This window comes from Antennarius striatus, chromosome 7 (genome assembly GCF_040054535.1).
Source record: "Antennarius striatus isolate MH-2024 chromosome 7, ASM4005453v1, whole genome shotgun sequence".
Classification (NCBI taxonomy): domain Eukaryota; kingdom Metazoa; phylum Chordata; class Actinopteri; order Lophiiformes; family Antennariidae; genus Antennarius; species Antennarius striatus.
In genome coordinates, this window is record NC_090782.1 from 8314532 (window position 1) to 8332892 (window position 18361).

At 40.3% G+C, this 18361-nt stretch overlaps 1 protein-coding gene across 19 annotated transcripts in view; it reads right to left on the minus strand.

The window, feature by feature from the left end:
- The window catches only part of adgrl2a (adhesion G protein-coupled receptor L2a), a 99083-nt gene that overhangs the window by 19149 nt on the left and 61573 nt on the right, over positions 1-18361 (minus strand). For 16 of the 19 annotated variants that reach the window (XM_068318808.1, XM_068318809.1, XM_068318813.1 and 13 more), the window contains 5 exons: positions 16858-17658; positions 3462-3761; positions 2605-2708; positions 1937-2122; positions 1365-1403 (listed from right to left, as the gene is read on the minus strand). In XM_068318808.1, coding sequence (XP_068174909.1) covers positions 1365-1403; positions 1937-2122; positions 2605-2708; positions 3462-3761; positions 16858-17658 — 1430 coding nt within the window. The remainder of the gene's footprint in view (positions 1-1364; positions 1404-1936; positions 2123-2604; positions 2709-3461; positions 3762-16857; positions 17659-18361) is intronic. The other 3 variants (XM_068318811.1, XM_068318810.1, XM_068318815.1) reach the window with 1 other exon arrangement.

Below are 18361 nucleotides of genomic sequence, written 5' to 3' on the forward strand. Positions count from 1 at the left end.
CAAACTACAGTATTTGGCAGGTAGAAACTTTGCTTTTCTTTAACTTTTGACCCATTGTGAGCTTGAACAAACTTTTGCAGACCTCCTTCAAAAGCACTAAAAAGGACAAGCGTGTGTATGCAAAGCAAAACATGACAGATATGTTAACTTTATGCCACTTGGAGAACTCGCTACGGACAGCACAGACGGTGGGTTTTCTTCAGGAAACAATTAAATCAATGTGTCTAATCAGGAAATCAATACTGGTGATGGCTGGCGGGAAAGGTGGGGGGTGGCTACGGTGACGCTGCATCAAGTATGGCAGATGTCCGATACGGCTGACTCAGCAATCTTTATCCAAGATCCTCTGATGCTGTCATTGGTGAAATTTATGCTCTCATTTACATCGATTTACTTTTCTAACCTTGTCACTACGTCTGACTTCAGATCAAAATGTTGTGACAAAAATAAATAATTAAAATGATGTCACATTTTGATGTCACATGTATGTTTTTACCTTTGCTCTTTTCTTTTTCATGAGATCATGGCCAATTGACTGGCCAATAAGCTCAATCCATTTTAATACCTTCCTAAGGGAGATATCTGCATTACAGGGGGTGACTTTGGTGGCAGGTGGAGGACACAGATCTCCCTAATGGTCGACGGATATAGTACATGGCCAAAATACTTTGCGGTGTAAACCCAACCTGATCGCATTTGAGGAGAAGGGGGAAAACTGGATTGACCTGACTAACCTTATTAGCCAGATACAGCTAAAGCTCTTCACCTTTAATTTATGAAACAAATGACTTTTATGTCTTTGTGAAACAATTTAAAACTATCTTGGTGAAAGGTCAGGGAATAAAGGTTTGAATAAATCATAAATGACCATGTTTTTTTACAATATTTAGGAGCAATCCATATAAAACGTGTGTCTCATATTAAAGAGGAAATTGTAATAAAGTGGTAAATCCTTCAGCAAATGGATGAGAGGAATGTAAGAGCAGGATATTTGTTTGGGTTGTGGTGTTTAGATTCCAGACGTGCAATCTTGAGCTGACACTTAGAAAACACATGAAAAAACAGAATGAAAATCAAAATAGAAAATAGCTGCCAATGCGCAGAGTAGAAAAAAAAAGACACATTCATGTGAAGAACCCCAGCAAACCCAGCTGCTGGAGATTTTCTCTGAAAAAAACTGTTTGGGTCCGATGGTGTCTGTGTGTGAGAAAGTTACTCATGTAGGCAGGAGTCACAGGGAGGAGGGAGAACACAACAGGACATACGGTGCATGCTGCTGAACTTGGGCCAGGACAAATACAGTAGCACAGGAATAGAGGAGGGGACGGCAGCAAGCAGAGAGAACAGAATCATCACCCCAGTACCTTCATGTATGCTCTGCATGTCCTTTCTCGTTTTTGAAGCTTTTTTTTTTATTAAAAAAGAAAAAGAGCAGACAAAAAAATTGACACATAATTTGCATATGTTTAGACAATATACAAACTGTATACGATATACAGTCATTTTCTTCTGCACTGCAAGTGCAGCTGGCCTGCTCAACAGAGTGTAAAAGTTCTTTAACTCATATTTGGGTCATGCAATGTCTTCTACTGTAGAACCTGCAGACATATTATAGTAGTGTCACATTAGAGCCAATATTATAGAAAAAATCTATTACTGAAAGATCAAAAGTCGAAAAGATCAAAACTTTTTTTAATTTTTTAAAAAAAATTTTATGTTTCAGGCTCCTCATGTGATTAAGAAGAAGTACACTTAATCTTGAATAGTGTGTTGTTATGGGTTTTTCTTTTTTTTTTTTTTGGTGAACCTATATTCTCATTTATCATGCAACGGTTGTAACTTCTTCAAGGAGTGCAGTGCAGAGAGAATTGGTAAGAAATGATCTCTGTATTCAAGAGATGAAAGATAGGCTTTTTTTTTTTCCAGATCTATTTACCTTGTTGAAGCTCCGTCCAGCAGAATCCTTCTCACTGGGTCTGAGTTCTTGCAGCTGAGCATCCAGAATGTCCACCAGCTGCTCCATCAGGCGCACAGAGGAGCTGACATCTCCGGCGAAGATCGGGCCTTTCGTGTGCTTGGCTAACTCATTGGCCAAGTTAGCCGCATTTTCACCGCTGCGAATCTGTTTGAGGAGGTGTGAATAATGTTAATTAAAATGCGTAAACACAGACTTGAAGGTGTCTTTGCAGCCACGTTTCTAATATCAAACCACACTTGAAAGGTGTCCTTGAAAGGCCAGTAGTGAAAATATGGTTTAATGTTGCCATAGTAGCAGTTTCTTTTCACTAATCGAAGTTAAAAAAAAATGCTTTAGATTGGAGCCAAATGCAAGATTTATTCCCTATAAATTTACTGATCAGCAGTATTCATAATTTTCCATTATGTATATGATTTCTAGCTTCCAACTTATTTTCATAAAATAAACACCTCATTCCCAAAACTCTTTTATAGATGAGAAATTCTTCTTTCAAATGAGTCAGAGCCAGCTCTGTTCCAGTCCATGTAAAAATGGTTCAATTGTAGCGAATAAATACAAGTATAGGTGTAGCGATCCTTCTGTAATTATGTATTAACATCATTCTGTCTATCCTGTTCTGTACAAACCTTTTGGGCCACTTGGTTGACCCAGTGGGAGGTACAGTTGCTGAGATCAGGGCCCTTGGGGTGCCAGGTCCCATTGGAAAGGACACATAAATAAGAAGCTGTGCCTAGCAGGGAAAACAAGAACAGCCTTGTCAGGCTCACACAATTCAAATCAGATTCATTTTGTCCTGAAGGCCTACAAAAGGCAGAAAGGAGACAGATACACAGTAGATAAGAGGAACAAGACATTTACAAACATCCAAATCTACTGTGTGTCTTTGATGCAAACGCAAAACCAGAGAAGGATTGGATGTGTGTAAAGAGAAATACAATCCCTGATGTTTTTGTGACTATGCTGGTCTTGTAAAACCTGTTAGATTAATGAAAATCTACAGACATTAAACTACAATTAATAAACCCAGTCATCTCAAAAACTGTATTTTGTTTATAGAAAATAATTTTTGTAAATATTTTTAATAGCATGTTCCTGTTTTTGCTACACAGTGACAACATTTCCCCTCTCCAACCTAATTAGCCCTGAGTCTGATGAACTCCAAGCGCTAACACATTCTCACACAATCAAATGAGGGATGCACGTCTTCGTGCAAGCTGCAGGAGAAACAGCTGAGCCCACTCCTCTGCAACCCGACCGTGCTAAATCATGTTTTGACCTGGAATGACAATGCTAAACACCATTCTAATCTGTCTGATGATTCCCTGAACACATTACCTTAAGCTCCTGTTAAAAATAATTGTTAAAAAGATCCTTGTAAGCATCAGGAAAATCTAACAAACTTAAGGATATTATCTTGGGATACCTCAGGTCATACTGAAAGCAGCGAGCACACAGCCCTCAGGTGAGAAGGAGCCCTGTTTACCTCGTGTTCCCTTAGGACAAGGCCGCTCCACAAGCATGCCCCTCGGGGTCTGTGGCCACGTTATGTCTCTTTCCTCGGTGGCCTTACAGAAGCGCTCAGGTAAAGGGAAGGACTCGAGGGGTGGAGGGGAAGTAGTCTGTGGAATCACAGGAGGTGGCTTGGGTACTCCCCTACTGCCCTCCTTGGGTCCTATTGTAGTGGTAGTGTTAGCCACACCCCAGTGCGCAGTTGTTGTTGTTGTGGTGGTGGCTGTAGTTTTCTGAGGCTGAGGGGACACTGTAACTTCAAACAGGGGTGGTGCTGGAAAGAGACAGATGTATTTTGTTCAGAAGGCACAGTATTATGTGATGACACATATATGTGTCAGGCATGAGGAAAACAGTATTCAGTGCTAGTAATAACACAAAAAAAAGAAGTCATTTCAGACACTGGTGAATTTATTGTAACTTGACTGTTTTAAATGCAGTTGCAGTGGAAGGTCAGCTCATTAGTGTGACATCCCTGGTACATACAGTATAATGTGGAGTTGATGAAGTATTTCACTCAAGATATTACAGTTTTGACCTTCTGATAGGCAGGTGACCCTCTGAACCAATAAACATTAACGGCTACTCCACTGTAAGAAAAATTCAAATGTTTTTTTTTTTATATCCTCAACACTGTACTGCTTATACATCAAAGTATCCTGTTGTGTAAATTGCTTCAAAGTGCTTTGTGCATCAGGCGTATTTGCCTTCCCGTTGACTATGGTTTATACAAGGCACTCACTCTGCAGTGAACAAGACAATAATTACAGCAACATCCTCATGCCTGGCAATCATTCTTGCCTCAGAGATTTTGTGGCATGGCTGATTAAATTTCACTAGAACAACACATAATGTGTACGTGTAGCCATGGTGCCTGAACATTCATTTTACAGTTGTTTCTTCCTGCAACTCATACTCTGATGAAGCAGGTGTGCAGTTAGTCATGCAATGCCCCAGGCAAAAACAATATATTTCAGTCCAGGGAAGGAAAAAATAGTGCACTCTTTACATTTAACATGAGACACTAAGGAAAATACGTGAAGACATTTTTATGCGATTCACCTGAGCATTATGAGTAGCACTGTGATTACATTGAGAGTTTCACAAATAAAATGTTGATAAACTCAATTTCATATAAATGTGATCTACATCACCAAGTACAAAAAGAAAGCAGCACCTCCATTGGAAAAAAGTATTTGTTTGGCAAATTTAAAAGGACAAGCTACATCAGTGAAAGCCGCTCTGATTGGAATGCAATGTGCATACTGAATCTAATCACATTTGAGTACTTTGATTTCCTCCATTAGGCTGCCTGTAGAGCATGCAGAAAATGTGAAGAGGTGCTGTTGCACTGCATGAGCTGAGCGCGGTCTCTCTCAGTTGTACAACCAGTAGTGAAAACACTGATGAGACAGAATCAAAGAGAGGAGGGAGTCAGAGGCAGGAGACAGGGAAACAGAGAAAGAGAAGGGGGTGGGGGTGTAGAAAGTAGAGGCACAAATAGAGGGTGATGACAGGAACATTCAGAGACAACTAGGCCGAGTTGGACAATAAGAAGACAGTTAGAGGAGAGGCAGCCAGGCTCCAGACAGCAACACTTCCATATCTATCACCTCCATTTGATAATAGGTCTGGCTGATAGCAGCAACCCCGATTGCCCCCTTCCACATTTCTACTATCACCCTAGGCCCCACAGTGTGGATTAGAGGCTTCAGCACAGGTGAGCTGAAGGGAAATCGCATTTGAGGCTGGCTGCTACCTGTGGCGAATTAGGCTCTATTGACCAGAGAAGATGTGAGCTCTCTGCTCTCCCGTCTAGTGATGGAGGTATAAAACTACACACAGACACACCAACAGGCAAGTGACATGAAGATCTACACAGCTGACTGACTGGTTGAAGCCAAATTTGATTGCCTGGCTTCACTTCAGTCTCTTCCTGTCCCTCCACCTGTATCCTTTTACATAACACTCAACAGAGGTGTTCTTAAAACATCCATTATATGACATCTTTGCTAAGAATGTAACTTTTCTACTGTTCTTTTTTTTCTCTAAGTCTACTGTATGGCAGTGTTGTAGAAAAAAGATTCTCTTGCAGATGATTTGTAAAAATTACTGAAAATAATGTGGAATACAACTGGTGCCAGGTCGGTGTTTAGTGATGACGATTTCTTCAAATTAAAAACGTATAAGATCAGGCGGGTGCGGCTTCCTCCCACCTCAAAAAACATGCGCTTCAAGTTAATTGGCCATTCCAAATTGCCCGTAGGTATGATTGTGTGTGTGTGTGTGTGTGTGTGTGTGTGTGTGTGTGTGTGTGTGTGTTTGTGTGTGTGTGTGTGTGTGTGTGTGTGTGTGTGTGTGTGTGTGTGTGTGTGTGTGTGTTTGTCTGTCTCTGTAGCACTGCGGTGCACCGGTGTCAGGCCAGAATTTTCCCCGCCTCACGCTCTAAGCCTGCCGGGATAGGCTCCAGTTCCCTGTGACCCGTGCAAGCGAATGAAGCGGTCAGGAAAATGAATGAATGAATGAAGATCAGAGAAGTGGTGCATTAGAAAAGCATTAATAAACAGATCATGGATCACAAATTAACCTGGGTAGTCTGCCATTGGTTTTTGATGTTCTGTCCTAAAATGTCTATCAGGCTGAAAATGAAATAATCATGGACAATCTGTGGCTAAATTGTCGCAGTTTTCAGAGGAACCACATTGTGCCAGATTACATAGTAATGGAAATGGCTTTTTCAGATCCCACAATGGAACCTATTTTCAGGGAGCTAAAAAGTTGTTTTCTCATGAAAAAATGTCAAACAACAAAACATTTTTGTTTTATGCAAGAACTACTGTCGTGAAAATACCACTGTGTCCCTAATGTTACTATGGAGAGCTGCTGTCTCTGTTCTGCACCAATATCCTTTTATTGGTAACTGTTTCATGAGTCATTGAGAAGGCCCACAAGGTGAAAGCAACGGTCACAAAAAATGCTTTGAAAGTGTCTGGTAAAATTTATGTACTATCTCGTGTGATGTTGCACAAAAATTGGTACAACAGAGTTTCAGGATTGCTTGACAAACGTCCAGAAGATTCCCAAGAAACCAGGGCCCTGCAGAAGTTTCTCATTTCTAAAGAATTAAAGATGACAATGATGACATCCTTTCTCCATGGGCAGGGAACTTACATTCCAGACAGAAATAAAATGAAAATGAATTACTGCTCAGAAACATGATTTAAGATAAAGGGCTTGCAACCTTTGCCAATAAATCAAAAAGGCATCTGCTGTAACTTAAGTACATGCCTTAAGCATGTCAACTAACAACTGTATCCTGTTTACACCCGTCACTCAAGAGGCTTAGTTGTCAGTTTGCTGGAGTGTTGAGACCCAACATGTACAAATAAATCATTGTGAAGTTTTTTTAATAGGTAATTAAAGCTAAACTTGGTTATCGCAGAATAATGGGTTGTTCTCCCCATGTATTTTCATTTGGAGAAAGATTTGTGAAGAACGCACCCATCGTACAAGACAGCTGTACATCAGACAAGTTGATTAAAATGAGATGCAATAAAAAGAATACAAAGGATAGTACTACAAATAAAGCTGTATGTGTGTGCTAACATGAATGTAAGCTTTCCTGAGAAATTTGTACATATATAATGGGGCCTCTTCGACCACTACTATTCCTTTGTACATCGCGTGTAGGCCCGTAATCCTGCCAGCAACACAATAATCTTATTAGTGTTCTACAGTTGCTTGGTTTAATTTGATTCAATGAAAGCTGAGAGGAATTAACCCATAGGTATTATGATGGACATTCCTCGCAGGCAGTCACTTCTTCACAGAGATGTCGAAGTGCCTAAGTAGCAGTCCTTGCGAGGGATGGGTATTGATCTGTTGGTAGTGCTGCAGCGGCTCTTTCTATATCTTTTGTTATTCATAACATCTGCTTTCAACTATGGCAACATGCCAGACACCATCAAATAATTTGTTGTGTGATATTCCTTTCATTATGAAAATAGTAGAAATCCCATGTTTGGGCTGTATTGCAAAACCAGGAAAGGATTCTCGATTATGATGTCTCAGGTGCACTCGACCCAAGGGGAAGCATCAGTTAGCTGTCAACAACTCACCCATGAAGTGTTGGAATAATCAGACACCCACACATTGTTGTACTTTTACCACTGTGTTTATAGGTCTGAGATTGATGACAGACAACGGGACACGAATCCAGGAGAGGAGTAAAGCTTGTAATATAAGTCACTGAGGAACACACGTAACACCCACATTCTGCCACACACAAACACACACATCCATACAAATACACACACAAGATGATACTTTGCCAGAACTCGGTAGTCATGCCATACTGACAAATGAAAACTGACAGTGTGTGTCTTTTATATTATGCTTAATGGCTTCACTTTCAGTCGGCACCGCATGGTTGTTCATCAAGGTAATGTTTCATACACATTACCAGGTGCTGTTTATCTTGCAAGGGAGATATGGGGGGGGAAAGGAAACACATTTTTTAACATTTGTTTCAATTTGCAACATAAAAAAAGTTAAAAAAGAATTATTAGATCACACTTATCTCTTCCTCTGCCCTCCATTATGGAGAAATCAAGCAGTGATGCAAAGCAAGACTGTTGCAGTAGATTTACCTGTTTTGTTCTTGCTTTATGGGAGAATTACCAAAGTAAAGGAATCATGTCTTTTGAGCATTGTGAAATGTAGCTCCTGGGTGGTAATGACTTCTTAATAGAAAAGGAACTGCACAATTTAACAAGTCAGTGGAACCTCAAACAACTCAACAGTCTGTTCCTGCCAGCAGAAAAGGCCCACACTCTGTCTTTGAGAAGGGACCAACAGAATGTAGTTGATGGAAAACAACGTGTAAATTGTTTCTTCTGCTAATGCTAGCGCTGAAATATCCGTCTCAAAAATGCATTTCAGTTCTCTCTCTAGATGCATCCTCACTTCAAAGTTCATATGGAAATGGAGCCTTTGTTGAGTATGAAATAGTGTGATGATTTATAATACGCCTGTGATGCATTTTGATATCTACCAATAACAATAATACACAAAGGAAATTGGATTACACGTCTTTCAATCTCCCCTGCATTTGTAGCTGTGAAGGGGAACACGGTGTATCATTGCTTGTGCTATGTGAAAATTTGTATAATTTCCCATGAGTCATGTCCTTGTGAGGGTGTGTACAGTGTATGTCCGTGCCAGGGAACAAAACCTAATAGCTAGATTATGTTATTTACTGCTTTTTCCAATATTTCTCTTTCTGACAATACAAACACATTGATTCATATGGACACAGGCAGGCTGAGCGCAGACACAATCATATATAGCACCACACACAAAATGACACCAAAGTTTAGAGAACAGACAGAGCAGCTGCTTAACTACAACCAGCATGTTTTCCTCCTTGCAGCTTTTTCAGTTCTGTACGTGCCTCAAATTACAAGTGTTAACTCCAAGTGTGCCAGGCACACTGATATTTAACGCCATGTGCATGGAAGGGTGTCTGTTTCAGAGACACAGATACAGATACACTTTCAGACAGATGCACATCCATGAGCACGTAAGCACGCAAACCCGATTAGAGAAACACAGACGCAGATAGAAACAGCAATCAGGCCAGTGTGAAATAAATCTCCTCAAAGGCGTGTGTCAGGAAGTGATGGGGGACTATTGTGAAGTCTGAGTAATAATTCTTTTAATACGTCTTGTTTCACAGTCAGACTGTAATCAAACAAGAGACTGCAGATCCCCTCGGCTATAGGGCTCAATGTAGCCATAATCACCCCCGTCTTTCTTCTATGTAAAACAACTCTTTGTGACACTTTAAATCATAACCCTAGGTTCACTGTTGCCCACATACCTGTATGCTGACAGTTAAAATCATTTGGTCACGCTATGCACTGCAGCAGTAGTGACTAGAAGCTTGGAATTAAGAGAAAACATTATCTTTAAATGTTTTTTGGATGAAGGGTGAAATATCCTATCTCATCTGGAAACAACTGGCCCTAATGTACTCAGAGATCAGAGCAGGAGGAGCAACAAAGATCAAGATCAGATGTCAGAGGAAACAAGTGACCTCTTAGCCTCACATGCCAAGCAATGTTCCCTCTAATTTTTCATGTATCTGGGCAAACACACAAGCTTCCTGAGCACACTGAAGACTACAGTGAGCAACATCATGTGCACGCTGTGGCCACACACCAGTATCACACTTCAATACCTTGGATTATAGAAAGATACATGGCTTATTTAAATAATTAAACTACAGTAGCCATTTTCATTAGTTTACTTTTAATATACCTGTCAGTGATTTGGCCCACTTGAAATGAACAAAAATATTGTGCTTCATGAGTAGTATGTAATATGTGAGGGTCCTGCTTCCGCCCGGTTGTGGCCTGACATAACAATTTGTTCACATTAAAACATTCACATTTTGCACAATAATGTGTGCTGTTGTTTGTGATACAGTGTAAATGCCTGTAACTCTTTGTCTGTAAAATATCTAATTACTCTGTTTTTTATTAGCATTTCTACTACCAATAAATTATCTAGTAGTGACTGCTTTTAATGATTAATATCCATAAATAAATTAAAAAAAAACCTTAATAAATGTCATTAGAATATGCACAAATCCAACTTAAATTTTACCTTATTGTTCATCAAAGTAACATCTAGCCTGGTATGTCACTAAATATACCTTGTTCATTTTGTTATAGGGTTCAGGATTAAGTGTATATTACGTGGTCAACATGAAGCAGAGCAATAACCACCTCAGATTTTTGGTTAATTAATCGGCTTTCTTTCATTGAGAGTAAAGCTAAAAATCATTAACTCCCACTTCTACTCTGATAACTTTTGTACAGTCCCTGTTATGGAAGCTAATTGATGGGAGATCAAACTGGCAATGAGTATTGTTGGGTGGTGGGAGGTTTTTTCCATGCAAGATACTGCCGCTGTCTTTGTGTTTCTGCTCGACAGGTGGGGAACAATTATGGAAGACAGGAAATCCATAGGCCTGGAAATCCCGCCCCCACTTCAGCTACTACAGCACAATTTGGACTGGAAATTCTATCTGGCCTATCTTCCACTCTGTCTCTATCTTTCTCTCTTTTCTTTGTCCCGTGTCTAACCCTAGTATATTTCTTCTCCCACCCAACCGGTCAAGGCGGATGACCGCCCTCCAGAGTCTGGGTTCTGTCTGGAGTTTCTTCCTCAATGAGGAAGCTTTTCCCCGCCACTATCACTTATGCTTACTCTGGAGGGTTCTGTTGGGTTTGGTTCCTATTGGGATAGGATAGGATGGGGGCATGTGCACATGCAGCGGCTACTCACTCTCTCTCCTGCTAGAGCGGTTATTTCATGTTTTTTTACTGCCTGCGGGTCTGAGAGGATTGTAATTTCATCTGTAGTATATGTTGTGCATATATAGTACATTTGACAATAAAGTTGACTATGACCATGACTAAATGGTTGTGCACTTGTCCAGGTTAATGGCTTTGTCTGCTTCTTGCTTTGAACTTTCTCTAAAGGAAAAAATGTCACCCAGTTTCACCACTTGTTCTTCTATTTGCATATACTCAAACAGCCATTCCATCTTGAAAGAACTACATTTATTTTGTACTTTGGCTGGGTGAGTGGATGGGTCGCTGACCGTTTGTCTCCAGTCACTAACTAACTAACTAATCTGCACAGGTTGTACAGAAGGTCCTGCACACACAGGACCGTCAATGCTATGATTGGCTGCGTAGTGCAAGTAAACCTTATTGGATCATTGGTTGGACACCTGTCACTCACTGAGTTAAAATGCAAAATGGTACAGAAAAAAATATTATTGATATAGTTAACTACATTAGGTCAAATATTAGATATTACCGTATTTAATATTGTGACACCCCTAGTGTCGTGTAATGTGAGCAAGGATGACAACCACGGACTTTTCTTCTTAATGTCCAGCCTTAACAAGCAACAATCCAGAACTGAGAACTCCTCTCAACTTCCGCTTAGCACTCACTTTATACACTATCCCTCCCCCCACATCTCACTAAGGCCCCGTCCACACGATAACGGATTTTTTTGAAAACGCAACTTTTTAAAAACGCATCGAAAACGATCCGCGTCCACATGACAGCGTTTTCAAAAAAATCTCCGTCCACACGTAAACGCACCAGTGTGTTTTCGAAGATGGCTATAAGCATGCCAAACCATGTGGTGGCAGTAAATATGGGCCCATAAATATGACGTCACAGAGGTTTTCGACGCAGGCAAGACGTCAGCGTTTTTAAAAAATTGCGGATACACCTTCCACACGACAAAGCAGACGCCGCGTTTTTAAAAAAAATCCACCTAGGCCAGCATTTTCAAAAAGTTTGTTCTGGATATCTGTGTTGTCGTGTGGACGGAAGGCGTAAATGCAACATAAAAGTTGTGTTTTCAAAAAGTTCCGGCCTCGTGTTGACGGGGCCTCAATCATGCACAACTCACATACGAGCAGAACAACATTAACAACACATTACGCTTATGTCGAATTTTATTTTATGCGAAGCACAGAATTTCTTGTGTGCTGAAACTGTGCGAGCAGTGCGCGATTGCGCAGGCACAAGTAACCTTTACTGCCACCAAACACTGGTGGTTAGATGTTAACCTACTATGTAATATCACAGACACTTTGAACAAGACTGTAAATCCCCATCATAAAATTTTCATCACCCAGGTTAAATTCATACCTAAATCGTAACCGAGAATGAGACCAGCGGGTCATACTGGAGACAACTAACATCACTGGATATCATAAAACAGTGGTTACCAAAGCTACATGGGAGGAATTAAGACTGGAAGATGGCTTATATGGAAATCCTCGAGGCCAGCAAAGAAAAATTATGCCCAAAATAGTAACTTAATTTATTTTTAAAAATACCGAAAAAAAAAAAAATCTTTCGAGTTGCACAGTTCAAACTTTTATTATCATCTGGGAGAATTTCTGGATTTTAGGTGTGATTCTTTGGAGGTGTCTCCTCACTAAGACTTATGAGGAGGGTGGGGTTGCCTATTGCCGCAGGTTGTTGCGTGTGGTGAGGAGTTTGACTTGGTCTGGTCTTGGCCAGCTGGACTTGTGTATTCAGTCAACATCAGTGTGACCTTGACAAAAACCAACAGGCTTTTAGGTCAACACGAAATGGCATTACACCAAACTAGAGAGAATATGCTTTTACCAAGAATGCATTAATCCTCAAATATTTTTGGAAAAAGGCCAATCTTAGAATATGTGTCAACATGATTTTAAATACAGTTTCATGCAAAAAATTTTAAAAGGAATAACGTATGCCACAGTGGATAAATATTTCTGAACAAAAAACCTAAGCAGTGTAGGTCAGTCTTTGTCCGTTTGCTGCATAACAGAAGGCACGGCTAAGGACTTACTTAAATCCTGTCATTTGGTGTGCACTGCTCTCACTCATTGGGCATGATTTGAGCAGTCCGACCAAAGCTTTAGTCAACTTCTGTAGAGAAGCCAAACAGATGAATATCCGCGTAGGCATGCACGAAGAGAAATGCAAATACCCAGATGCTGAATGGAGCAGGATGGAGAAGATCAAATGTCCAAAGGCAGAAGTAAAAAAAAAAAGAAAGGTAAAAGAGGGGGGCAGTGCAAAACAGGGCTGAAACCAATAGAGAGATGAAAAGATTAAATAAAATGGAAGCAGACAGACAGAAACAAAGACAATATGACAAGAAGGCAGAAAAATAAAAACAAAAAGGGTCATTTTCCGCATCGGTATCCTTTCCCATCACAATGCTGTGTCCACTTGGGCAGCTGACAGTAGGTTGGAAGGGGGTGTAGAGAATTGAAGGTGAATTGTCAAAGCAAACAAACAAATTGGCCTTTTTTAAAGCATCCAAATCCCTGCCTCTGGACCATTGCTGCCATTTTTCCTGAGCACCTCAGATGGCTGCTTTTGACATTTAAAGTATCCATACCTCTCTGTTTTCCCTACTGTCTCTCTAAATGTTGCAGCGCACAAGTTGACCTCTATGTAAGCACTGCAGAAGACAAGAATGAATCAGAGTGGTGCTTATTAAGGAGCTGTATATTCATTAAACTATAAAAGCATGCTCTCTGGAGTTACTGCTAATGCATACAACTCACAATATGCAGAAGCTGAAGATTTTTGCAAAGTAGAGCACTTTGATAACACACAAACTAGAAGGCACTGTGTTTGACCACATGCACAGTTTTGTTAGCTAATTGGCAAGTTGTGTCAGTGAGCAATACCTTATCATTTGAATAAAAGTTGGGCCATTCTCTTCCTAATGATCCCCATTTGCAAATATATAATTTGAGGACGCAGCCAAGATTGAAGCTGTGTGCTACTGTATTGACATTCGAACAATTAAAGAGGAGGTCTTGATTTGTGTGGGTGTTAACTGCAGTGCCAGGGGTTTTACAAGGAAGTTATTCAGAATCTAATTTTGCGACGAGGGATAAATAAAATGTTTCCAAGGCTCACCTGTGCCCCATTGAGGCAGTGAATGCAGTCTGTTTGTACACACTTGTGGTAAAAAATAGCTTTTGATGTGCATACTCAGGGGTTTGAGGCCACATATCAGAGCTTGGCATAAAAAAAGGTCCATAAAAATGGGTGCATAATGAGCTTTCTCTGGGAATACCTCATTTAAATCAATTTAATCATCTCACTTACAAGATGCGACAAAGGAATATGTTTTTTATGAGCTCTGACATGCAAGAAGGAAAACAGGCATGAAGCCATGGTTAAATGAATGGATTATGGTGCTGTTGGTCAAAGCCAAGAAAGGGACTTATTGACCCATTTAACGTCCACTTTCTGTAGAGCGGCTTGCTGGATGTGACCCCATCCACTCCCCCATAATCCTACAAGAGATGATCTTGCCTCAACATAAGAAATGTTATTGGACTTGTCAAAGCCCCAAAAGTCTGCCACACAGGGTTTTCAACATCACTTTGATGTGACTCTGTTCCATGATGGACTAAGTCACGTGGCTGAGTTGTTTATGCACTCCAGATACAAGAAACAGGGAATAGGATGTGGAGTCAGTCTAAGGCTGCAAAGGCATATCGCTAATGTAAATGCTCCTGGAGGAAAATCTGTGGTTAAATTTGAACTTGTAGATCCTTCCCTTTCCTCTGAAGTCAAACTTAAAGGAATCAGAATCTACATTAATTACTAGCCATGTTCTGTTGTGTAATGCTGGCTGTGTGTATATGTGCCAAGCATTCAAATCCGAGTGAAGCCGAAAAGTTCTTTGATTTTTAGTTATCTTTCTTTGAAGCCGAGTGCTTTTCAAAATGCCTACCTTCAACTTTTAACACCACAAAAGCAAGCTAATAGCCCGTTTCAGTGCCTAGTGAAGCAGACACTAAAACGAGCATGAAGATATCACAGGGAGGGTATCCTGTGACAGCCAGAAAAAAGTGCCGTCATTTATGTGTCAACATCAGCCATGTGGGAGGACAAGTTTATTGACATCTTGATGATGATGCTGGACCATTCTCCCTTGCACTCATTGATTGCAACTCAACATACATTAATCAGCAGCAGTGCCATCTTATGTCTCACTTGTCAAGAGGAGAGGTCTGAGTACTCATTGATATTAAAAAAAAATAATAATAAAAATGTGAGAATACAGAAGCCCCGAGGAGCAAATCCAGCAAGTCAGGTAATGTTTGTTTCTAAACATGTGGCACAAGAAGGGAAGTTGGGTCCTTTGGGTGCTGATAGAATGTGAAAGTAGTAAATTATTTCAAATACGCACATAACATCTCATTACATTTGTGTGAGTCCCACTCTTACAAATAACTATTATGCAGTCTTATTTCAGGATCCTTTTAAAGTCTCTGATATCTCTATTAGTAATCAGTGTCCATTCAGAGAGTGAATAAATCAATTGAGCGTGCAGCTCGTCTATACACAGCTTACTTCAAGAATCCATAAAGGCTAATCTGAAAATAAAGGCTGTTGTGGAAGCTCTCGCTTGACTGCTTAGTAATCAGTTTACTGTATGTGAACATTATAATGGCATGTAATGACATGCTCCAATATGTTTTTACTGAAAAACCAGGAAATTCAGGATTATGGCAGCTTTTACAGCAGCTGTCTCCAAATGCAAATCAGTGCCTAAAAGCATCTGAATTATCGATGTGCAACATCGTGCCCTGGACATGATTAAAATGAAAAAAAACAAAACAAAACTGTTTAACTGTTTAACTGCTTTTACTTTATGTGAAATGTCCAATGTTGACTTAAAATATCCATCACTACACACCTGACTGGCTGTGGACAACTGTCAAAAATGTCATTCAGAGAAAAAACACAAACATTTTGTTGCCTTCCTCCCATGACTGTCAGCAGTGATGGCTAATTAATTGTATTATAATTTTTGATTTTTGGCCTGCATTATGTTCACTGCGTCAGTAAAGCTTGTCTTGTCCTGGCTGAACTGATGCTGTTTTATTGGCTGAACACAATTTTGTAGCCTTATCCCATGTCCTATCAATACAAAAGTGAATGAGCAAACACATTAATAAATATTGAGCTCTAGGATAATATGTGAAAAAGTTGCTTGACCTCTGTGGCTTATCACTGATTGCGCTGAATATTACGCTGACTTAGGTCTCTGGGTATGGAGAGGATTAGGATAATTACTGTTATTATACTCACTTTGTGAGGGCTATTGGAGGCCTGAACTAGCCATCCCTTAGCTCTTCACAGCTAACAAATGGCCTTGATGTGACTCTAGATGACTGAATCCTCTCCATTGTGCTTTTAATCTTTCTCTGTTATACAGAACCCTGGATCTTTAGAGTCTAACTACAGAGTAGGTATTTTCTGAAGACTGATGGAGGTATGGGGCTTCAGCATCACTTGACTGATGCATCTATCAAGGTATGGCCATTTTCAAAAGTGAAAATACATCCCTCTGTCCCTCTCTTGCTTTCTCAAAAAAGAAGACATGCTAGCAGGGGTCCCTTGAGCCTTAGCACCAGGGACTCAGGAAACACCCAGATGGTAAACCTCCACAAATCCCTTGGATACTGATCCCTATGATATGGTAGCTGGCTTTGAGGTGTTGTTTACCACAGGTTCCCACTCACCTCACCACCCAAGATGCTTTTCTACACTCTGAAGCTTCCATAACATATCAAGCACATATTAGATTTTAAATTAAAAATCACTCAGCTGTGACCTTTGATACAGAAAATGGAAATACCAAAGGAATATCAAAGTGTACCTACATGACTGCCATTGAAATCACAATTCCAGCAACGGAATTGAATAATACTGTCTACAAAGGAAACAATTAGAAAGGCTTACCATGGGCTGGATCAGGTGGTCCGAAGTCCAGATTGTATCTCAGGATGTAAACATTATTCCATACATAGAGCTGGTTATCTCGCGGATTATAATCCACAGCTGCAATGTACTGGTACTGGTTGGGAAAGTGGATATCAACATATTCCCCACGGTTCTGTTTGGTATTGTAAATGTAATCAATCAGACTCTTGCTGACCTCACTTTCATTGTCCTCATAGGTGGAGCGGACCACATAGAGTACTCCGCAAACCATGAAGGCATTGGAGGCAGAGCGCTTATCATAGGCTGTGTCCCAGGTAGCCTCAAACCGTAGAGTGTAGGGGTTCAACTGGCTGATTACAATCATGCCATTGTTTTGCTCTGTGGCGTAAATCACCCACAGCCCATTCTCATCTACTGCTAGGTCAATATCTGTTTTACCACCCCACTTGTAGGGTGATGTGTCATGGTAGTTGGCATTATTGATGATTGCCTCACCACTTTTTATTCGAGTCCGCAGATCAAACTTCACAATGTTGCGTGTGCGCTCTTTGTTGAAAAACACGGCCCCATCATAGACGACAAATCCAGTTCCATCCACCCGATGGGGCAGCTTGTAGGTGATGGTTTGCCGTGCATTTTGGAAGTCATCAAGGGATGAATATTCAATGAGAGTGTCTGTCCTGTAAGGAGTCCAAGGCATGAAGTAGATTTTATCGGCAGCTTGTAATGGGTCTTTGCACCAGGCACCGGCTTGTTGCTCCGCTTCAAATAGAAAGGAAGGATCACCAACAGCTTTCAGAGTCCCGGGACAAAGAAAAACTAGTAGTGGGAGAAGAGTAGAATAAGAAAAGGACACAGGTTAAAACATATGAAACACAACCTTAAATACTAAACAACATCCATATAATGTCTAATGTCTTCGTTTTGTTTTACAGTTGTCCACGAGGATTGGGGATGGACACACATTGAAGAGGGGCCAAAACACAACTAACATATTTAGAAAGCCAATATTCACAAGAGAATAAGGATTTTGATTTTGTGCATAGACAGAAAAAAGAATAGGACAGTTATTAAGCATAATTTTTTAATAATAAAAAGTCTGAAACAAATAGACGGTTGGCCTCATTGACATTTACTGTTGGGAGTAGAACACAAATGAGGGGAAAATAGAAACAAGAAACAACAGAAACAAAACTTAACAAAACAAGTCGTCCTGTAAATAAAATTAAAAAAAAACAAAAAATGCAGCCAACTAAAATCACTTGGCAACAGACGGAAGAGGTTATGAGAGAGCAGGAGTCAACGGAGTCTGCAGAATGTTTTTGTGTGGTATGATGTGTCTCAGTGGCACCACAGGTTTTTACGCTATATACCTGTGAGTCTTGTTATTAAGAAATGGTGGAAATGTCAAAACCATTAAAAAAACAAACAAAAAAGAAATTTCTAATAATGGTCTCTTGAGGTATTTTTGATTGTTGCTCTGAGGCATTGGAGGCGTAAGAATCAACAGAGGAGAGAGCGG